This window comes from Zonotrichia leucophrys, chromosome 1A (assembly GCF_028769735.1).
Source record: "Zonotrichia leucophrys gambelii isolate GWCS_2022_RI chromosome 1A, RI_Zleu_2.0, whole genome shotgun sequence".
In the NCBI taxonomy this organism is placed as follows: Eukaryota; Metazoa; Chordata; class Aves; order Passeriformes; family Passerellidae; genus Zonotrichia; species Zonotrichia leucophrys.
Genome location: NC_088170.1, coordinates 71,540,623 through 71,563,777, shown reverse-complemented (window position 1 = coordinate 71,563,777; position 23,155 = coordinate 71,540,623). Strand labels below are relative to the sequence as shown.

At 41.0% G+C, this 23,155-nt stretch overlaps 1 protein-coding gene across 1 annotated transcript in view; it reads right to left on the bottom strand.

Moving 5' to 3' along the window:
* FBH1 (F-box DNA helicase 1) overlaps nt 1-22,663 on the bottom strand; it is a 34,631-nt gene extending 11,968 nt beyond the window's left edge. Inside the window, 11 exon segments of the mRNA XM_064703100.1 lie at nt 544-630; nt 1,194-1,281; nt 2,766-2,994; nt 4,714-4,882; nt 7,827-7,921; nt 10,962-11,057; nt 12,906-13,096; nt 14,482-14,611; nt 18,464-18,594; nt 20,799-21,262; nt 22,314-22,663. Of these exon segments, the coding sequence (XP_064559170.1) occupies nt 544-630; nt 1,194-1,281; nt 2,766-2,994; nt 4,714-4,882; nt 7,827-7,921; nt 10,962-11,057; nt 12,906-13,096; nt 14,482-14,611; nt 18,464-18,594; nt 20,799-21,262; nt 22,314-22,473 (1,840 nt within the window). The 5' untranslated portion in view covers nt 22,474-22,663.
* Between the last annotated feature and the right edge of the window lie 492 nt (nt 22,664-23,155).

The window sequence follows — 23,155 nt, the reverse complement described above, 5'->3', positions numbered from 1 at the left end:
CAAATCCAAGGAAAAGCTCAGTTTGGATCATGAGGGAAGAACCTGCTCCAATCCAAATCCAAGGAAAAGCTCAGTTGGGATCATGAGGGAAGAACCTCTGCTGGTGGGGGTCTCCCACCAGGATTTTCCCACAGTTTTGGGATTGCACAATATCCACGATGGCTGTGAGGGGAAAAAAATTGGATCATGAAGGAAGAACCTGCTCCAAATCCAAGGAAAAGCTCAGTTGGGATCATGAGGGAAGAACCTGCTCCAAACCCAAGGAAAAGCTCAGTTGGGATCATGAGGGTCCAAATCCAAGGAAAAGTTCAGTTTGGACCATGAGGGAAGAACCTGCTCCAAACTCAACATAAAGCTCAATTTGGAAGAACCTGTTCCAAATTCAGTTGGGATCATGAGGGAAGAACCTGCTCCAATTCAAAGCCAAGAAAAAGCTCAGTTTAAACATCAAACCTGAGGGAAAAATTAGTTAAAATTCCAAGTATTTAGGGTGAGATACTTCCACCACATTCCCGAGCACATGGAGCTCCTGGAATAACTCACCTGGAGTGCAATCCTGGGCTTCATCCACAAAAATGGCATCGTATCCCGAGAGCTGGGGCTTGCTGAGCTGCCAGAGTTTCAAATATCCTGAGGGAAAAAATCAGGAATTTCAAGGACAGGGAAGATCCAATAGGATCTTTAAAACAAATCCCCCTTTTCCCTTTTTTTTTTTTTTTTTTTGGGACATTTCTGGCTTCGCTTCCTGTTTGGAATTTCCATATTTGGAAGGGTTACAAAAAAATCTCTGTCTCCCTTGGCAGCCCAAATTTGATGATTTCAAGTTTCTTAATGCCCACCAAAAATTCCAGTAAAAAGGTTTTTCCCAGTTATCTCCAGCACTATTGACAAGAAAGGATGTGCTGGAAGCAACTTCCAAATTTTGGGCTTGATTTTTAGCCATTAAAAAATGGGAATACCCTTAAAATCTGCACATTTTTATCCTAGTGGGAGCAGAAATTCATTTTATGTATTTTATGAATATATATAAAAAGAAAACTGGAGCCAGAGGGATATTCCCTGGTGAGCCATTGGCAGGAAAAAAAAGGATTTTCTCCTTCTGGATGCTCAGCCAGAAGAAGCAGGAATAATAAATCCATTGATTTTTCCACCTCCAAATCCCTTTTTCCCAAGGGATTTTCCATCTCTTTTACCATCACAAGTCATCTTGTATTTCTTCTCTACATCTCCATCCAGCTTCTTCATGTTGTGCCAAATCTCTCTGGCTTCCTCCACATTGATCTGATATGAGAAAATAGATGGATTGGGATAAAATCGTGGATAAAAATAAAATTATGGAATGGTTTGGGCTGGAAAGGGCCTCAAAGCCATTCCCAAAAAGCCCCAGATGCTTTTTCCCCATCCCAAGCAGCTCCTCAGATCCACAAGGATTTGGTGAGGAGATTGGCTGGAAGTATTTTTTAGGGAAAACAGGGATTATGCCTTTTTTTCCCAATCATCATCTTCCTCCCAATCTTGGATTTCTCCTCCCAACCTTTGGATTCCTCCTCCCAATCTTTTGATTTTCAGCCCAGTCTTTGATTTCTTCTCCCAATCTTTGATTCCTCCTCCGAGTCTTTTGATCTTCATCCCAACCTTTTGATTCCTCTTCCTCCCAATCTTTGATTCTTCCTCCCAATCTTTGATTCTTCCTCCTGATTTTCATCCCAATCTTTTGATTCTCATCCCAATCTTTTGATTCTCATCCTTCGCCTCCAAATCTTTGATTTCTCCTCCCAATCTTTTGATTCTTCCTCCTCCCAATCTTTGATTCTTCCTCCCAATCTTTGGTTCTTCCTCCTGATTTTCATCCCAATCTTTTGATTCTCATCCCAATCTTTTGATCTTCATCCCAGCCTTTTGATTCCTCTTCCTCCCAATCTTTGATTTCTCCTCCCAGCCTTTTGATTCTTTCTCCTCCCAATCTTTTGATTCTTCCTCCTCCCAATCTTTTGATTCTTCCTCCTCCCAATCTTTTGATTCTTCCTCCCAATCTTTGATTCTTCCTCCTGATTTTCATCCTAATCTTTTGATTCTCATCCCAATCTTTTGATTCTCATCCCAATCTTTTGATTCTCATCCTTCGCCTCCAAATCTTTGATTTCTCCTCCCAGCCTTTTGATTCTTCCTCCTCCCAATCTTTGATTCTTCCTCCTGATTTTCATCCCAATCTTTTGATTCTCATCCCAACCTTTTGATTCTCATCCCAACCTTTTGATTCCTCCTCCTCCCACTCTTTGATTCTTCCTCCCACTCTTTGATTCTTCCTCCTGATTTTCATCCCAATCTTTTGATTCTCATCCCAATCTTTTGATTCTCATCCTTCGCCTCCAAATCTTTGATTTCTCCTCCCAGCCTTTTGATTCTTCCTCCTCCCAATCTTTTGACTTTCATCCCAACCTTTTGATTTTCATCCCAATTCCTTTGCAATGTTGCACCAGCCTCTGATTCCTTCCAAAGCTCAGGATTGACCCCCAACTCTTGACTGAAGGATTCCCCAATCCCAAATTTCAGCCGAACACGGGAAGATCTCTTCCAACCAACATTCTGAGAAGGGGGATGAGCATGAATTATTTTACAAAATCACGGAATGCTTTGGCTTGGAAGACACCTCAAAGCCACCCCACCACCCACGAGCAGGGACATTTCCCACCATCCCAGACCTCCCCAAAAGCCCATCCATGAAACCTCAGCCAATTCCAGAGGCTCCATCCCCAAAACCTCACCCTCTTTTCCTGGGGGCTGACTTGCTCCATGTTCCCATGGGTGTTTTTGAACCACAGGGGCACGTGCTCCTCGGAGATCTCCTCATCTGAGGAGGAGAAGAAGCTGCCCAAGGTCTGGGACACCGTTTTCCCTCTCACAAACAGGGACTGGCCCTCCCTGTTCCGCAGGAGGAAGCTGATGGAATAAACTGACATCTTGGAGAAGTTCAGCTTGCCTTTGTCTTTGTAGCTGTGCCGGAGGGACAAAAAAAAAAAAAAAAAAGACAAAAAAAGGAAAAAAAAAAAAAGGATAAAAAAGCAACAGGAAAAAAGACAGGAAAAGAAAAAGACAGGAAAAGAAAAAGGAAAAGAAAAAGACAGGAAAAGAAAAAGATAGGGAAAAAAAAGAGACAGGAAAAAAACGAGACAGGAAAAGAAAAAGACAGGAAAAGAAAAAGACAGGAAAAGAAAAAGACAGGAAAAAAAAAAGACAGGAAAAGAAAAAGACAGGAAAAAAAAGAGACAGGAAAAGAAAAAGACAGGGAAAAATAAAAGACAGGAAAAGAAAAAGGGAAAAAAAGAGACAGGAAAAAAACGAGACAGGAAAAAAAAAGACAGGAAAAGAAAAAGGAAAAGAAAAAGACAGGAAAAGAAAAAGACAGGGAAAAATAAAAGACAGGAAAAGAAAAAGACGGAAAAAAAAAAGACAGGAAAAAAATGGTCAGGGAAAAAAAAAGACAGGAACAGAAAAAGGAAAAGAAAAAGACAGGGAAAGAAAAAGACAGGAAAAAAAAGACAGGAAAAGAAAAAGATAGGGAAAAAAAAGAGACAGGAAAAAAACGAGACAGGAAAAGAAAAAGACAGGGAAAGAGAAAGACAGAAAAATAAAAGACAGGAAAAGAAAAAGACAGGAAAAGAAAAAGACAGGAAAAAAAAAGAGACAGGAAAAAAAGAGAGAAAAAAAAGAGACAGGAAAAGAAAAAGACAGGGAAAGAAAAAGACAGGGAAAAATAAAAGACAGGAAAAAAATGGTCAGGGAAAAAAAAAGACAGGAACAGAAAAAGACAGGGAAAGAAAAAGACAGGAAAAAAAGAGACAGGAAAAGAAAAAGGAAAAGAAAAAGACAGGAAAAGAAAAAGACAAGAAAAGAAAAAGACAGGAAAAAAAAGAGACAGGAAAAGAAAAAGACAGGAAAAGAAAAAGGAAAAGAAAGAGACAGGAAAAAAAGAGACAGGAAAAGAAAAAGAGACAGGAAAAAAAGAGACAGGAAAAGAAAAAGACAGGGAAAAATAAAAGACAGGAAAAAAATGGTCAGGGAAAAAAAAGACAGGAAAAAAAAAGACAGGAGAAAAAAGACAAAAAAGAAGTTAAAACACACAGAAATCCCTTTTTTTTTTTGGTGCACTATCCCTGGAAAAAGCTGGGCTTTATATCCCAATTCATTCAAATATTGGAGTATCTTTAAATCGGCACAATTTGTGCTGATGGAAGCACAAATGGGTTGATTTTATACATTTTAGAGATGGAGAATTGAGCTCATCCCTGGAATTCCAGAGTGTTTGCAGAGCCAGGGATTGGGATTTTCCTGGTTTTCCAGGTCATGGCTCATTTTCCTTGGTACCCCCAGCTTAGATGTGCCAGAATTGGACAGAAATTGGATCACGAAAACAGCTCAGAATAAGGAAATTGATCCTCTGGAAAAGGAACTGATCCTCAGGAAAAGCAGCACTCGGAGCATTCCAGTGGGAAATTTGGGATTTCCACCTCCCAAACCATTCCTTGGCTTTGGGGTGCTCCCATGGATGCTGAAATCCCTGGAGCATCCCACTGCATCCATCTGGAAGCCACCAATGATAAATTTCCCCCCGTTATTTGTGCTGCCTCAAATCCTGGAGGTTCCCCCTCAAAACCACTTCCACTTCCTCGTCCTTTCCCTGCTTCCACCAAGGGATTGGAATTCCAAACTCACCGTCTCCCAACGCTTCCGAAAGCCAAGGAGTGGAAGGTCTTGCAGGTGACATTCCTTGGGAAAACCATCTTCCCCTTCTCTGCCACAGCTTTGTTAAAAGCCAGGTAAAGGAATTTCAGCTCCGAGAATTTCTCCGCGTACTTCACCAAGGTCGAGGTTTTCCCTGTGCCTGGAGAGGAGAGGAAAACAGGGAATAAAATAAAAAATAAGGAATAAAATATCCACAGCCAGGAATGAATTATTCCATATATTTTAATTTTTTTTTTTTTTTTTACACCTTCCTCTCCCTGCTGTCCCAACTCCAATATTGCACTTCACTCCTGGTTTCAGAGAAACAGGGAATTATTTGGGTTGGCATCAACCATTCCCAGCATTTCCAGGGCCATCCATGTCCCCAGGTGCCACATCCACAGGGTTTTGAAATCCCTCCAGGAATGGGGACTGCACCCCTGCCAGGGCTGGGTAAGCCTTGCATGGAGGAATTGTCCCAATTCAATTGTCCCAATTCCAACCTAAACCTTCCCTGGCACAGCTTTAGGAACTGCTCACTCCAGTGTGGGTCCCTTTATCCATGGGGTCAGTCCTTCAGGAACTGCTCCCTTTCCATGTGTCAGTCCTTCAGGAACTGCTCAGTTTTCCATGGGGTCAATCCTTCAGGAACTGCTCCCTTTATCCATGTGCTCAGTCCTTCAGGAACTGCTCCCTTTATCCATGGGGTCAGTCCTTCAGGAACTGCTCCATTTCCATGGGGTCAGTCCTTCAGGAACTGCTCCAGCCTGGATCCCTTTTCCATGGGGTCAGTCCTTCAGGAACTGCTCCCTTTATCCATGTGTCAGTCCTTTTGGAACTGCTCTGTTTTCCATGGGATTAATCCTTCAGGAACTGCTCCCTTTCCATGGGGTCAATCCTTCAGGAACTGCTCCCTTTATCCATGGGATTAATCCTTCAGGAACTGCTCCCTTTCCATGGGGTCAATCCTTCAGGAACTGCTCCAGCCTGGATCCCTTTATCCATGGGGTCAGTCCTTCAGGAACTGCTCCCTTTTCCATGTGTCAGTCTTTTTGGAACTGCTCTGTTTTCCATGTTTTCAGTCCTTCAGGAACTGCTCCCTTTTCCATGGGGTCAATCCTTCAGGAACTGCTCCCTTTATCCATGGGCTCAGTCCTTCAGGAACTGCTCCAGCCTGGATCCCTTTTCCATGGGGTCAATCCTTCAGGAACTGCTCCCTTTATCCATGGGGTCAATCCTTCAGGAACTGCTCCTTTTCCATGGGCTCAGTCCTTCAGGAACTGCTCCCTTTTCCATGTGTCAGTCCTTTTGGAACTGCTCTGTTTTCCATGGGATTAATCCTTCAGGAACCACTCCCTTTCCATGGGGTCAGTCCTTCAGGAACTGCTCCTTTTTCCATGGGGTTCAGTCCTTCAGGAACTGCTCCATTTCCATGGGGTCAGTCCTTCAGGAATTACACCAGCCTGCATCCCTTTATCCATGGGGTCAGTCCTTCAGGAACTGCTCCCTTTTCCATGGGGTCAATCCTTCAGGAACTGCTCCTTTTCCATGGGGTCAATCCTTCAGGAACTGCTCCTTTTCCATGGGCTCAATCCTTCAGGAACTGCTCCCTTTTCCATGGGATTAATCCTTCAGGAACTGCTCCCTTTATCCATGGGGTCAATCCTTCAGGAACTGCTCCCTTTCCATGGGGTCAATCCTTCAGGAACTACTCCCTTTATCCATGTGTCAGTCCTTTTGGAACTGCTCTGTTTTCCATGGGCTCAATCCTTCAGGAACTGCTCTGTTTTCCATGGGATTAATCCTTCAGGAACTGCTCCAGCCTGGATCCCTTTTCCATGGGGTCAATCCTTCAGGAACTGCTCCATTTCCATGGGGTCAATCCTTCAGGAACTGCTCCCTTTATCCATGGGGTCAGTCCTTCAGGAACTGCTCCAGCACGAGCCCCTTTTCATGTTTTCAGTCCTTCAGGAACTTCAGGAACTGCTCCAGCCTGGATCCCTTTATCCATGGGCTCAGTCCTTCAGGAACTGCTCCATTTCCATGGGGTCAATCCTTCAGGAACTGCTCCTTTTCCATGGGGTCAGTCCTTCAGGAACTGCTCCCTTTCCATGGGGTCAATCCTTCAGGAACTGCTCCCTTTCCATGGGCTCAGTCCTTCAGGAACTGCTCCCTTTATCCATGGGGTCAGTCCTTCAGGAACTGCTCCCTTTTCCATGGCATTAATCCTTCAGGAACTGCTCCAGCATGAGCCCTTTTCATGTTTTCAGTCCTTCAGGAACTGCTCCCTTTATCCATGTGCTCAGTCCTTCAGGAACTGCTCCCTTTCCATGGGGTCAATCCTTCAGGAACTGTTCCCTTTATCCATGGGGTTAATCCTTCAGGAACTGCTCCCTTTCCATGGGCTCAATCCTTCAGGAACTGCTCCCTTTCCATGGGCTCAGTCCTTCAGGAACTGCTCCTTTTCCATGGGCTCAGTCCTTCAGGAACTGCTCCCTTTCCATGGGGTCAATCCTTCAGGAACTGCTCCCTTTATCCATGGGCTCAGTCCTTCAGGAACTGCTCCATTTCCATGGGGTCAATCCTTCAGGAACTGCTCCCTTTATCCATAGGGTCAGTCCTTCAGGAACTGCTCCTTTTCCATGGGGTCAATCCTTCAGGAACTGCTCCTTTTCCATGGCATTAATCCTTCAGGAACTGCTCCAGCACGAGCCCCTTTTCATGTTTTCAGTCCTTCAGGAACTTCAGGAACTGCTCCAGCCTGGATCCCTTTTCCATGGGGTCAATCCTTCAGGAACTGCTCCCTTTCCACGGGCTCAGTCCTTCAGGAATTGTTCCTCCAGGGGTTCCAGGGAAATCTCTCCTCCAGCACCTGGAGCATCTCCTCTTCCTCCTTTCCCAAACCCGGGATCTGTAGGGCTGTTCCACATTTCCCCACTCCTCTCTCCCCTGTTTTTATTCTGCCCCCATTTTTGGCAGGTTTTCCCTTCAATTTGTTATCCCAGATCCCTTGGGATCCCTCAATCCCTCAGACAGAGGGATCAGGGAGGGAAGGAGCAGATTGGGAATTCTCCAGGGATTTTTCCAACATTTTGGGCTCTTACCTGCAAATGCCATTATTTTCACTGTTTGGCCAGGCTCAATTTTGTGACTCAGAATCCTCTGCTGTTCATGGGTCAGTCTGACATCAGCCCGTCCACTAAAAACAGGGAAAAAAAATTCCAATCAACAAGCGGGGAAGGAATTATTAATCCTTTAAAAATCCCCAAAACAAACCATCCCACTTTAAAGAAATCAATCAATTCCCTAAATTAATTAGGGAAATCAGGGGATTGATTGATCCCATCCCAACTTGATTATTGGGAAAAGGAGAAAAGCACAGAGTAAGGAAATAGTGCAGATAAAATAAAAAGTCTTGGGGAAGATTTTTTTAGGGAATATAGGAAAACATCACACACAAACAAAGGAAAATATCCATATTTATCCATATTATCCATATTTTGAGGGACCAAGCTGTGCTTTAAGAATGGATTTGGCACCTCAAGCTCATTAAAACCAGATGGATTTATCCCATTCCCTTTCTCCAGGTGAGGATAAGGAATTAAATTATTCAATCCAGCAGCAGAAAGGGAACCCAGCCTGGATCTCCACAGGCCAGGGAGGTGGGAAATTCCTTATCAATTCCTTATCAATTAATTCCTTATTTATTGGGAAAGCTGGGAATGTGTTGGAGCTCTGGATGCTGAGAATTTGAGAATTCCTGTACTGACACACTCTGACTCACTGGAAGATTCCAAACCATTCCATGATTCCAAATTTTTCCACAATTCCAACAGACGGACCCAGGAGCAAATTTAAACCCAGCAATTCCAATTTTACAGATCCAAGGCCCCAATCCTGATTTTCCCTGAGAATTCATGGGAGGGTGGTGAGCAGCAGGATCAGCTGTGCCACTGATTCAGCTCCACCTTTTCCTGCTGTGGAATATTTGGGATATTGGATTAATGGATATGTGGAATAATTGGGATATTCCTGCTGTGGAATATTTGGGATATTGGATTATTGGATATGTGGAATAACTGGGATATTCCTGCTGTGGAATATTTGGGATATTGGATTAATGGATATGTGGAATAATTGGGATATTCCTGCTGTGGAATATTTGGGATATTGGATTAATGGATATGTGGAATAATCGGGATATTCCTGCTGTGGAATATTTGGGATATTGGATTAATGGATATGTGGAATAATTGGGATATTGGATTAATGGATATGTGGAATAATTGGGATATTCCTGCTGTGGAATATTTGGGATATTGGATTAATGGATATGTGGAATAATTGGGATATTGGATTAATGGATATGTGGAATAATTGGGATATTCCTGCTGTGGAATATTTGGGATATTGGATTATTGGATATGTGGAATAACTGGGATATTCCTGCTGTGGAATATTTGGGATATTGGATTATTGGATATGTGGAATAATTGGGATATTCCTGCTGTGGAATATTTGGGATATTGGATTATTGGATATGTGGAATAATTGGGATATTCCTGCTGTGGAATATTTGGGATATTGGATTAATGGATATGTGGAATAATTGGGATATTCCTGCTGTGGAATATTTGGATATTGGATTAATTGGATATGTGGAATAATTGGGATATTCCTGCTGTGGAATATTTGGGATATTGATTATGGATATGTGAATATTGGATATTCTGCGTGGAATATTGGATATTGATATGATATGTGAATAATTGATATTCTCGTGAATTTATTTGGATATTATTATGGGAATAATTGGATTTAAATTGATATGGATATGTGGAATAATGGGATATTCCTGCTGTGGAATATTTGGGATATTGGATTATGGATATGTGGAATAATTGGGATATTCCTGCTGTGGATATATTATGGGATATTGGATTAATTTGGATATTTATGTGAATAATTGGGATATTCCTGCTGTGGAATATTTGGGATATTGGATTAATGGATATGTGGAATAATTGGGATATTCCTGCTGTGGAATTTTGGATATTGGATTATGGATATGTGAATAATTGGGATATTCCTGCTGGAATATTGGATATTGGATTATGTATGTGGAATAATGGATATTCCTGCTGTGGAATATTGGGATATTGGATTATATGGATATGTGGAATAATGGATATTCCTGCTGTGGAATATTTGGGATATTGATTAATGGATATGTGAATAATGGATATCCTGCTGTGGAATATTTGGGATATTGGATTAATGGATATGTGGAATAATCGGGATATTCCTGCTGTGGAATATTTGGGATATTGGATTATGGATATGTGGAATAATCGGGATATTCCTGCTGTGGAATATTTGGGATATTGGATTATTGGATATGTGGAATAATGGATATTCCTGCTGTGGAATATTGGGATATTGGATTATGGATATGTGGAATAATGGGATATTCCTGCTGTGGAATATTTGGGATATTGGATTAATGGATATGTGGAATAATTGGGATATTCCTGCTGTGGAATATTTGGGATATTGGATTATTGGATATGTGGAATAATTGGGATATTCCTGCTGTGGAATATTTGGGATATTGGATTAATGGATATGTGGAATAATTGGGATATTCCTGCTGTGGAATATTTGGGATATTGGATTAATGGATATGTGGAATAATTGGGATATTCCTGCTGTGGAATATTTGGGATATTGGATGAATGGATATGTGGAATAATTGGGATATTCCTGCTGTGGAATATTTGGGATATTGGATGAATGGATATGTGGAATAATTGGGATATTCCTGCTGTGGAATATTTGGGATATTGGATTATTGGATATGTGGAATAATTGGGATATTCCTGCTGTGGAATATTTGGGATATTGGATTAATGGATATGTGGAATAATTGGGATATTCCTGCTGTGGAATATTTGGGATATTGGATTATTGGATATGTGGAATAATCGGGATATTCCTGCTGTGGAATATTTGGGATATTGGATTATTGGATATGTGGAATAACTGGGATATTCCTGCTGTGGAATATTTGGGATATTGGATTATTGGATATGTGGAATAATTGGGATATTCCTGCTGTGGAATATTTGGGATATTGGATTAATGGATATGTGGAATAATTGGGATATTCCTGCTGTGGAATATTTGGGATTTTTGCCCCTCTCTCCATGGAATTGCTCAGCATGCACTGCTTGGATCACCTGGGACACGAATCCATCCTTCCCTCTTGCGGAGGCTGCACAATTCCAGAGGCGTTTTCCATCAGATACAAACAGTAGAAAATATTGTAGTGAAGCCTGGAAAAAATAAAGGATGAAACAGGAATTACTGAGAAATGGGAAATAGTTAATAAATAATAATTTTATGTATAAAATTATATATATAATAAAATTATTTATATAGTAAAATTATATATATATGTATTATATAAATTATAGAAAATTATATAAATATAGTATATATAAAATTATAAATATATAGTTAAAACTATACATAAAATTATATATATATATTTTTATATATTATAAAATTATATATATAGAATTATATATATAGTATATATTATATATATACTATATATATACCATATATAGTTATACTATATGTAACTATATATAGTTATAAAATTATATAAATATAATATATATTATATATAAGTATATATAAATATACCTGCATATATTATATATAAATAATATATAAAAATAATATATTAAAAATTTTTAAAAATATAAAATAATATATATAATAATATATATACATATATAAATATATAAAATAAATAAGTATATTTATATAAATATATAAATGTACTTTTATATAAATATACTTATATATAATATATAAATATATAAATGAATATATATAAATATAAATATAGAAATATATCTTTATATAAAAAATATATATATAAATATAAGTATATATATTATATATACTATATATATACCATATATATAGTTATACTATATATACCTATACATAGTTATACTGTAACTATATTTATATATTAACTATATAAATATAATATATATTATATTTATATATAAATATATATTATTTATATATATAAATTATATATTTTTTAATATTATATATTTATAAATATATAATAATTAACTATATACTATATATTATATAGTTAATATTGATAATGTACATAAAATAAATAAATAAATAAATAAAATTAATAACAAATTAAACCTCTGCAACCACTTAAAACACCACCAATACCTTGGATAATTAAAACAAAAAAAAGCCTCAAGCTCTGCAGGAAATGATGAATAATTTAAAATGTTCTTTAAATAATTCTGCCCTGCCTGTTTTGTATTCCAGGGTTTTCCATGGCAGCACGAGCTGGGATCAGAGTCCAGGGGATAATTCTGCTCTCCTGAGCCCCAATTACCAACAGAGCTGGGGCAGCTCAGAGTAAATTTGGGGCTGATTTGGGATTTTAAAGAGAGGAAATTTTTGGTTTAGAATGGTTTTAAGGGAGGTTTTTAACTGAAAATAATTCTTGGTGGTTTTCACTGCAGAGGGAAAAGAGATCCTTTGGGTTTAACTGTGTTGACAACAACTTTAAAATTTAAATTTAAAATAAAATTTAATTTAATCCAGGTTTAAAATTAACCTGGATTCTCCAGCAGGGTTTTCCCACTTTTGGGGCAGTTTTGTTCCTTTCTTCCAGCCCTCCAGGACAGATTTTGTGTCTCTCACCAAGATTTGGACCCTCAGACTCATTAATTACTGCAAACAGCAATCAGGCAATTCCTGCAGGACACATCTCCTCCTTATTCCCAGCAGGAATTCCCACTTTTTTTCCGGGGAGATGGAAATTCCAGGGAGATGGGAATTCTCAAATGCCTGGATTTTGACCTGCCACATTTCCTGCAGAATCAATCATTAACATCCCAGCTTCCCTCAGGATGAGCCTTTCCCTGTCCTCCAGTCCCTTAGAACTCACAGCTTCCATCTAATTCCTGGATATTTGCATTTTCCACTCCAGTTCCTTCCCAATTCCCTGGAGAGGGAGCCTGGGCTGGGATTTTGGGAAGGGATTCCCAGAGCAGCTGGGGCTGCCCCTGAAGCCTGGAGTGCCCAAGGCTGGATTGCAGCACCCAGGGCTGGAATGGGAAGCTGCTGACCTGTTGGAGATGGGGATGCTCCTGTTCCTCATGGCCAGCAGCAGCGTGGCCATGCAGTGCAGCACCTCGGTGACCTCCAGCAGGGCCAGCTCCGAGCGGGGGCTCCGGAAACATTGCAGCAGCCTCTGGATGTCCCCAACGCCATCAGAGAACAGCACCATGACAGCAAACATGGCCCACATCTTCTCTGCCTGGCCAAGGACAAGGGAAACACAGCAAACAGCTTGGAGCTTTCAGGGAAATCTCACTAGGAGCTGGAAAAATTCAGTGAGGAGCTGTTACATCCTAAATTGATCCCTTGTGAGGGCTGAGCTAGGAGAGAGGCTGGGCAGAGTTCCAGAATAAAGCAGGGATTTATGGAAAGGATCCATGGGTGCACCTTGGGCAGCACCAGAGCCCAGCCAGGGCTGCACCCAAGATGACCCAAAACGGCCCCAAAATGCACGAGCGCTCCCGGGGTCTCTCCCTGGGATCAGTTCTGCTCCATTTGCCCCTTGCAGTTCATTGTCCCATCCCAGCTTCAGCCCAGGCAGTCCCACCCTGCTTGTTTGGGGTTTGTGCTCCTGGGCTGGGATTTGGGGCATTTGTTGTGGTATTTGCTGGGTGCCCAGGGTGAAGGAGGAAATGATGAATCTGACTCCATCTTCTCAGAAGGATAATTTATTATATTGTGATATTATATTATAGAATGCTATACTAAACTATACTAAAGAATACAGGAAGGATACAGACAGAAGGCTAAAAGATAATAATGTAAACTTGTGACTCCATCCAGAGCCCTGACACAGCCTGACTGTGGTTGGTCATTAAGTCAAAACAATTCAGATGAAACCAATGAAAAATCACCTGTTGGATAAACAATCTCCAACCACATCCCAAAGCAGCAAAACACAGGAGAAGCAAATGAGATAATATTGTTTTCCTTTTTCTCTGAGGCTTCTCAGCTTCCCAGGAGAAGAAATCCTGGTGAAGGGATTTTTCAGAAAATATGACAGTGACAATTTGTCCTTGGTGCCCAGCTGGAGCAGGAATTGTTTTGTCTCCCTGCTCTGTGCACACAGCTCACCATCCCTGAATATGGAGCCCACACACTAAAGCAGCACAGAATATAAAATAGAAAAGCCAAACCTGAGGCATCACTGCCAGCCCAAATGATCCCAAATAACACCCAGAGGGAGGAGTTTGGGACACAGGAGGGCACAGTGACCTCAGACAAGTTTCAGGATGGGTGACAAAGGGAGGAGCACATCCCACATGTGCATCCTGTCCAGTTTTATCCATCCAAATTTATGGGAATGGCACGAAGGAAAACCTGGGGTGCCCAGAAATGTGGGCCTGAGACCCCAGGGCATGGTGAGTGCTGCCTGTTCCCAAACCCCTTTCTGTGGGATTCAGGGATCATTCCTTCCAGCTGAGGAACCAAACCCCATCCAAACAGAGCTCCACAATTCCTCCAAATCCATTTGGTGACAAGAAACACCACAGAGAGAGGCTTGGGGGACACTGCAGGAATGTGTTAAAAAAAAAAACAACCCAGAAATAAAAGAAATAAAAAAGAAATAAGAGTGAAACTCACCCCAGGCTTGCTGAGCAAATCTGGGAATTTGCTGAGGACACAGAAGTGAGCCTTTGGGAAGAGGGGATGGGTTGCCAAGAGCTGGAGGAGCCTGCTGGGATCCAGCCTGGCTCCCGTGGATGCCACCAACCTGTGCAGGAGCAGAAACAGGGATTTACTGGCCCAGCAACCTGGGGCTGAGCTGGAGAATTTTGCTTGAAGGAAAAAAAGGCCATGAAAATATACAGCTGATGGAAAAGTAAAAGGCAGCTGTGAGGAGCAAACCCTCAAAGGCTGGTTCTGGAAACAACAAGATTCTCAGGCACGTTTATGCAAACAGCAGAAGTCAAAATTTTTCTTAAATTTACTCTTCTCATGAACACACTGATGGCTCCATCATAATTATTCTTAAATCTTCTCTCCACCTGAACACACCCATATTAATAATTATACTTAATTCTTAAATTTGCCCTTCACCTGAACACACTGATGTCTCCATCATAATTATTCTTAAATCTTCTCTCCACCTGAACACACTCCTATTAATAAAAATTATACTTAATTCTTAAATCTGCTGTTCACACACTGATGCCTCAATCATAATTGTACTTTATTATATATATTTATTTATTATATATAATATTATATTTTTTATATATAGTTATACTTAATTTTCAAATCTGCTCTCCATCTATACACACTGATGCCTCAATAATAATTATTCTTGAATCCTCTCCACTTGAATACATTCATGTTAATAATAATTATATTTTATTTTTAAATCTTCTCTCCACCTAAACACACTGATGCCTCAATAATAATTATTCTTAAATCTTCTCTCCACCAGAACACACTCCTATTAATAAAAATTATACTTTATTCTTAAATCTGCTGCTCACACTCTGATGCCTCAATCACAATTGTACTTTATTATATATTATATATATAATATTATAATATATTTATATATATATTTATACTTTATTTTCAAATCTGCTCTCCATCTAAACACACTGATGCCTCAATAATAATTATTCTTGAATCCTCTCCACTTGAATACATTCATGTTAATAATAATTATATTTTATTCTTGAATCTTCTCTCCACCTGAACACACTGATGCCTCAATCATAATTATTCTTGAACCCTTGTCACCGAACACACTCCTATTAATAAAAATTATACTTTATACTTTACTCTTAAATCTCCTGTTCACACACTGATGCCTCAATCATAATTGTACTTTATTATATATAATATTATAATATATTTATATATATAGTTATACTTTATTTTCAAATCTGCTCTCCATCTAAACACACTGATGCCTCAATAATAATTTTTCTTGAATCCTCTCCACCTGAACACATTCATGTTAATAATAATTATATTTTATTCTTAAATCTTCTCTCCACCTGAACACACTCCTATTAATAAAAATTATACTTAATTCTTAAATCTGCTGTTCACACACTGATGCCTCAATCATAATTGTACTTTATTATATATATTTATTTACTATATATGATATTATATTTATATATATAGTTATACTTTATTTTCAAATCTGCTCTCCATCTAAACACACTGATGCCTCAGTCATAATTATTCTTGAATCCTCTTCACTTGAATACATTCATGTTAATAATAATTATATTTTATTCTTAAATCTGCTGTTCACACTCTGATGCCTCAATCACAATTGTACTTTATTATATATATTTATTATATATAATATTATATTTATATATATAGTTATACTTAATTTTCAAATCTGCTCTCCATCTAAACACACTGATGCCTCAATGATAATTTTTCTTGAATTCTCTCCACTTGAATACATTCATGTTAATAATAATTATATTTTATTCTTAAATCTTCTCTCCACCTGAACACACTGATGCCTCAATCATAATTGTACTTTATGATATATAATGCATATATATTTATTATATATAATATTATAATATATTTTTATATATATAGTTATACTTTATTTTCAAATCTGCTCTCCATCTAAACACACTGATGTCTCAATGATAATTTTTCTTGAATTCTCTCCACTTGAATACATTCATGTTAATAATAATTATATTTTATTCTTAAATCTTCTCTCCACCTGAACACACTGATGCCTCAATAATAATTATTCTTGAATCTTCTCCCCACCTGAACACACTCCTATTAATAAAAATTATACTTTACTCTTAAATCTCCTGTTCACACACTGATGCCTCAATCATAATTGTACTTTATTATATATATTTATTATATATAATATTATAATATATTTTTATATATATAGTTATACTTTATTTTCAAATCTGCTCTCCATCTAAACACACTGATGCCTCAATAATAATTTTTCTTGAATCTGCTCTCCACCTGAACACACTCATATTAATAATAATTATACTTTATTCTTAAATCTTCTCTCCACCTGAACACACTGATGCCTCAATCATAATTACACTTTATTTTTAAATCTTCTCTGCACAAACACAAATCAAATTAAACACAAATCTTGTGTTTAATTCTAAGTTTTGGCTTATAAAAAACCCAAAGTTCTGAGGGTTTTTGGCATTTCAGGTTCCAGCACTGTGGATGTGGCACTTGGGGACATGGGTGGCCTTGGCAGTGCTGGGAATGGTGGGATCCAGATCTTTCCCACCCTAAAGAATTCCATGATTGCAGGATCTTGTGGAACAGAATAAGGAAAAGTTTTGTACCTCTTTTTAGTGGTTTTTCCTATTAAAATCACTTCTCAATAATTTTTCCTGCAAAAATTAAAATCACTTTTAAAATCCCTTTTCCTGCACATTTCCCAGAAGACAAAGATGGAGAATTCCTGCAGGATCTGCTCCACCCTCACCAACTGCTGCTACGTTATTTCTTCTCTATCCTAACCTCTAAAACTTTATTTATTTCAATGTGTCTCTGCTCTAAACAATAAACCCACATTCCTGCTTTTAAATTTGGAATTTTATTCTAAGGTCTCAGATCAAATCTTGTGTTTAATTCTAAGTTTTGGCTTATAAAAAACCCAAAGTTCTGAGGGTTTTTGGCATTTCAGGTTCCAGCACTGTGGATGTGGCACTTGGGGAGTGCTGGGAATGGTGGGATCCAGATCTTTCCCACCCTAAAGAATTCCATGATTGCAGGATCTTGTGTAGTTTTGTACCTCTTTTTAGTGGTTTTTTCCTATGAAAATCCCTTTTCCTGCACATTTCCCAGAGGACAAAGATGGAGAATTCCTGCAGGATCTGCTCCACCCTCACCAACTGCTGCTACGTTATTTCTTCTCTATCTTAACCTCTAAAACTTTATTTATTTGAATGTTTGAATATTTGATCAAATCTTGTGTTTTATTCCAAGTTTTGGTTTATAAAAAACCCAAAGTTCTGAGGGTTTTTGGCATTTCAGGCTCCAGCACTGTGGATGTGGCACTTGGGGAGTGCTGGGAATGGTGGGATCCAGATCTTTCCCACCCTAAAGAATTCCATGATTGCAGGATCTTGTGTAGTTTTGTACCTCTTTTTAGTGGTTTTTCCTATGAAAATCCCTTTTCCTGCACATTTCCCAGAAGACAAAGATGGAGAATTCCTGCAGGATCTGCTCCACCCTCACCAACTGCTGCTACGTTATTTCTTCTCTATCCTAACCTCTAAAACTTTATTTATTTTAATGTGCCTTTGCCCTAAACTATAAACCCACATTCCTGCTTTTAAATTTGGAATTTTATTCTAAGGTCTCAGATCAAATCTTGTGTTTAATTCTAAGTTTTGGCTTATAAAAAACCCAGTGGCACTTGGGGACATGGGTGGCCTTGGCAGTGCTGGGAATGGTGGGATCCAGATCTTTCCCACCCTAAAGAATTCCATGATTGCAGGATCTTGTGTAGTTTTGTACCTTTTTTTAGTGGTTTTCCCTATGAAAATCCCTTTTCCTGCACATTTCCCAAAGACAAACCTGGCATTTTGAGGTGAGGATGTGCAGGACTCACCTGAGCAGCCCCAGCACGCAGCCCTGCTGCCCCTGGGTGATGGAGAATTCCTGCAGGATCTGCTCCACCCTCAGCAGGGCTGAGGGCTCCCTCCTCAGGAACCGCTGGTACAGCTTCTTCCAGGGGATGAACTGGAATGGGAACACGGGAATCACCTCGGGGCATTCCAATGGGGATCCAGGGGAAAGGGAGAAATCAGGGATTGGAGTGGAAACACAGGAATAACCTCGGGGCATTCCAATGGGGATCCAGGGGAAAGGGAGAAATCAGGGGGGCTCAGAGGCATGGGGGGGGAAAGGAGATGGAGGGGAAAGGGAGATGGGGAAGGGGAAAAAAAGAGAGGGAGGGGAAAAAAGAGAAGGGGGAAAAGAGAAGGGGGAAAAAGGGGGAAAAGAGAGAGAGAAAAAGAGAGAAAAAGGGAAAAAGGAAGAAAGAGGGAGGAAAAAAATAGGGGGGAAAAGGAAAGGGGAAAAGGAGCTGGATGGGAAAGGGAGATGGGGAAGGGGAAAAAAGAGAGGGAGGGGAAAAAAGAGGAGGGGGAAAAGAGAAGGGAAAAAAGGGGGAAAAAGAGAGGGAAAAGAGAGAAAAAGGGATGGGAAAAAGAAAGGGGGAAAAAAGGAGCTGCATGGGAAAGGAAGATGGGGAAGGAAAGGGGGAAAGAGAAGGGGGAAAAGAGAGAGGGGAAAAGAGGAGGGAAAAAAGAGAGGGAAAAGAGAGAGGGGAAAAGAGAGAAAAAAGGGAAAAAAGGAAGAAAGAGAGAGGAAAAAAACAGGGGGGAAAAGGAAGGGGGGAAAAGGAGCTGGGTGGGAAAGGGAGATGGGGAAGGGAAGGGGGGAAAGAGAAGGGGGAAAAGAGAGAGGGGAAAAAGGGAGAGAGAAAAAGAGGAAAAAAAAGGGAAAAAGGAAGAAAAAGGGAGGGGAAAAAGAAAGGGGGAAAAAAGGAGTGGGATGGGAAAGGGAGATGGGGAAGGAAAGGAGAAAAAGAGAGGGGGAAAAAGAGAGAGAGGGAAAAAAAGAGGAGGGGGAAGAGAAGAGAAAAAATGAGGGGAAAAGAGAGGAAAAAACGCTACAGGGAAAAATCTGCAAAGGGGATTTTATGGAATATTCCAGATTTTTTGTTTTCCATGGATGGGAAGGAATGTTGTTCCAACATGGATGTTGGATATAGAGCTGCAAATTTTGGGCCAGAAGACCAAATAAAAAAAGGCAAGATACCTAAAAATTCCTGGATTTGGGGAAGAATGATGGGATTTAAAGGAACAAGGAGGCAGGCAGGGCATGGATGATCCCATGGGAAGAAAGATGGGATTTAAAGGAACAAGGAGGCAGGCAGGGCATGGATGATCCCATGGGAAGAATGATGGGATTTAAAGGAACAAAGGGAAACAAAGGATGGATGATCCCACGGGATGATTCCAGAACATTCCTTACCACAGATCTCGGATATGGGGCAACAACTTTTGGTCCAGAAGACCAAAATAAACATGGAAAAATGGCAGAAGACCTAAAAATTCATGGATTTTGTGAAGAATGATGGGATCTGAAGGAACAAAAGGAAGCATGAATGATCCCATGGATTCATCTGAGAGCGATCCTTACTCATGGATCTTGGATCTTTTGGTCCAGAAGACCAAAGAAAAGTGCCAAGATATCTAAAAATTCCTGGATTTGGGGAAAAATGATGGGATTTAAAGGAACAAGGAGGCAGGCAGGGCATGGATGATCCCATGGGAAGAATGATGGGATCTAAAGGAACAAAGGGAAACAAAGGATGGATGATCCCATGGGATGATCCCAGAGCATTCCTCATTCCCACAGATCTCGGATATGGGGCAACAACTTTTGGTCCAGAAGACCAAAAAAAAGGCAGAAGACCTAAAAATTCGTGGATTTGGGGAAGAATAATGGGATTTACAGGAACAAAGGGAGGCATGGATGATCCATGGAATGATCCCAGAGAGTTCCTTACTTGTGGATCCCAGATTTTGGATATAGGGCAGCAACTTTTGGTCAAAAAAATGCCAGGAGACCTAAATTTTGTGAGTTTTGGGGAAGAATGATGGGACCTGAAGGAACAAAAGGAAGCATGAATGATCCCATGGATTCATCCCAGGGTGTTCCTTACTCATGGATCTCGGATCTTTTGGTCCAGAAGACCAAAGAAAAAGGGCAGGAGACCTAAAAATTCCTGGATTTGGGGAAGAACGATGGGATTTAAAGGAACAAGGAGGCAGGCAGGGCATGGATGATCCCATGGGAAGAATGATGGGATCTAAAGGAACAAAGGGAAACAAAGGATGGATGATCCCACGGGATGATTCCAGAACGTTCCTCACCCGTGGATCCCGGATTATCTCCCTCCAGCAGCGACACACCAGGCTCAGGTTCTGGTACAGATCCACAACTGGCAGGAAAGCAAAAATATTCCTGAGGATTTCAGGAGGGAGATCCTCCATGGATCCCTGAGGAACCTGCCAGCTCCGCGTGCCCAGCAGCCCAAAGTGGGGATCGGGAAGGGGCTCCACCTCCAGCTCCTCCCATTCCTGCTGGATCCCACTGAGCTCTGGGATCTTCTCCTCAGGTTCCTCCCAGAGCTCCTGCTCGGCTTTGGGAATTGCTCTTTTCCTGGAATGTGCCCTGGGAGGAGGCAGGGAAGGGCAGGGCTGGCTGAAGGAAGCAGGAGCTCCAGGGGAAAAGGGATCCAGGGGCTGCTCCTTGATCCCGCGGCTCCTCGGCATCCCGGATGGCGGCGACTTCAGCACCCCAAAGAAATCCGAGATCTTCCTCTGCTGGCCCGGGGCTGCACAAAGGGGAAAAGTGGGAATGAGGAAGGATTTGGGGGTTTGGTGGCATTGCAGGCAGGGCAGGGAATGTTCAGTGGGAAGGGGGCCACGTCCATCCCCACCCCGACTCCTCTCCAGGAAGGGATTTTGGGCTCTGGGGGCTTCACTGGCAATCTCAGCACTCCAGGAAGGGTCTCCCTTCCCTTTGCCATCCCCAACTTCCATAAAAACCCCTGGGGATGGATTCTGAGTGTCCCAAATGCCAGAATGGTTTGGGTGGGAAGGGCCCTTCAAGCCCATCCCATTCCAAGCCCACCATCCCAGGCTGCTCCAGCCTGGCCTTGGGCACTGCAGGGATCAGGGGCAGCCCCAGCTGCTCTGGCAATGCCAGCCCAGGCAGGAATTGCTCATTGCCAAGATGCCACCCATGGCTGCCCTCTGGCAGTGGGAGCCATTCCCTGGGTGCTGTCCCTGCAGGCCTTGTCCCCAGTCCCTCTGCAGCTCTGCTGGAGCCCCTGCAGGCCCTGCCCTGTGCTGGCAGCTCTGCCTGGAGCCTTCCCTGCTCCAGGGAACATTCCCAGCTCTCCTGGATCCCTCCCTGCTCCAGGGGAACATTCCCAGCTCTCCTGGATCCCTCCCTGCTCCAGGGAACATTCCCAGCTCTCCCTGGATCCCTCCCTGCTCCAGGGAACATTCCCAGCTCTCCTGGATCCCTCCCTGCTCCAGGGGAACATTCCCAGCTCTCTCAGATCCCTCCCTGCTCCAGGGAACATTCCCAGCTCTCCTGGATCCCTCCCTGCTCCAGGGAACATTCCCAGCTCTCCTGGATCCCTCCCTGCTCCAGGGGAACATTCCCAGCTCTCCCAGATCCCTCCCTGCTCCAGGGAACATTCCCAGCTCTCTCAGATCCCTCCCTGCTCCAGGGAACATTCCCAGCTCTCCTGGATCCCTCCCTGCTCCAGGGAACATTCCCAGCTCTCTCAGATCCCTCCCTGCTCCAGGGCACATTCCCAGCTCTCTCAGATCCCTCCCTGCTCCAGGGCACATTCCCGGCTGTCCCAGCAGCACCTCTGCGGTGTCTCCGTGTGCCGTGGGTGGGATGAAGGCCCCGGTTTCCCCCTCCTCCTCCTCGGGGCAGGCTCAGCGGGTGCCTGAGCGGGGCTGAGCCCTCGGGGCTCCGGGCCAGGGCCGCGCACTCGGGGGCTGTGAGCTGCCGCCGCCGCCGCATCCTGAGGGATACAAGGGAAAAAAACAAGATTTTATTTTCTCCTCTGGAATTGTGAGAGGCCGCAGGGCGTCAGCAAGTTATTGTGGAGGGATGGGTTCGTTTGGGTATTTAGGGTATGATTTAGTTGGGGTATATTTAGATAGGAATTGCATCCCAGCCAGGGGTTCCTAGAGAAGCTGTGGCTGCCTCTTGATACAAATGAAAATATAGATAATATAATATAATATAATATAATATAATATAATGTAATGTAATGTAATGTAATGTAATGTAATATAATGTAATATAATATAATATAATATAATATAATATAATGTAATATAATGTAATGTAATATTATATAATGTAATATAATGTAATGTAATATAATGTAATATAATATAATGTAATTGTCTTATATTATAATTATATTATTGATATTAGTATGATAGGGTTATTTATATTATTATATTGTAATACGTTATAGGATATTATCCATTATATTATAATATATGATGCCATATTATCATTATATTAATGGAATATATTAATAATAAAATATTAATATTATAGAATTTATAAATTTTTTATAATGTAGCGTAATATAATATAACACAATATAACATAACATAATATAACATAATATAGCATAATATGATATAATATATTATAATATAATATAACATAACATAATATAATATAA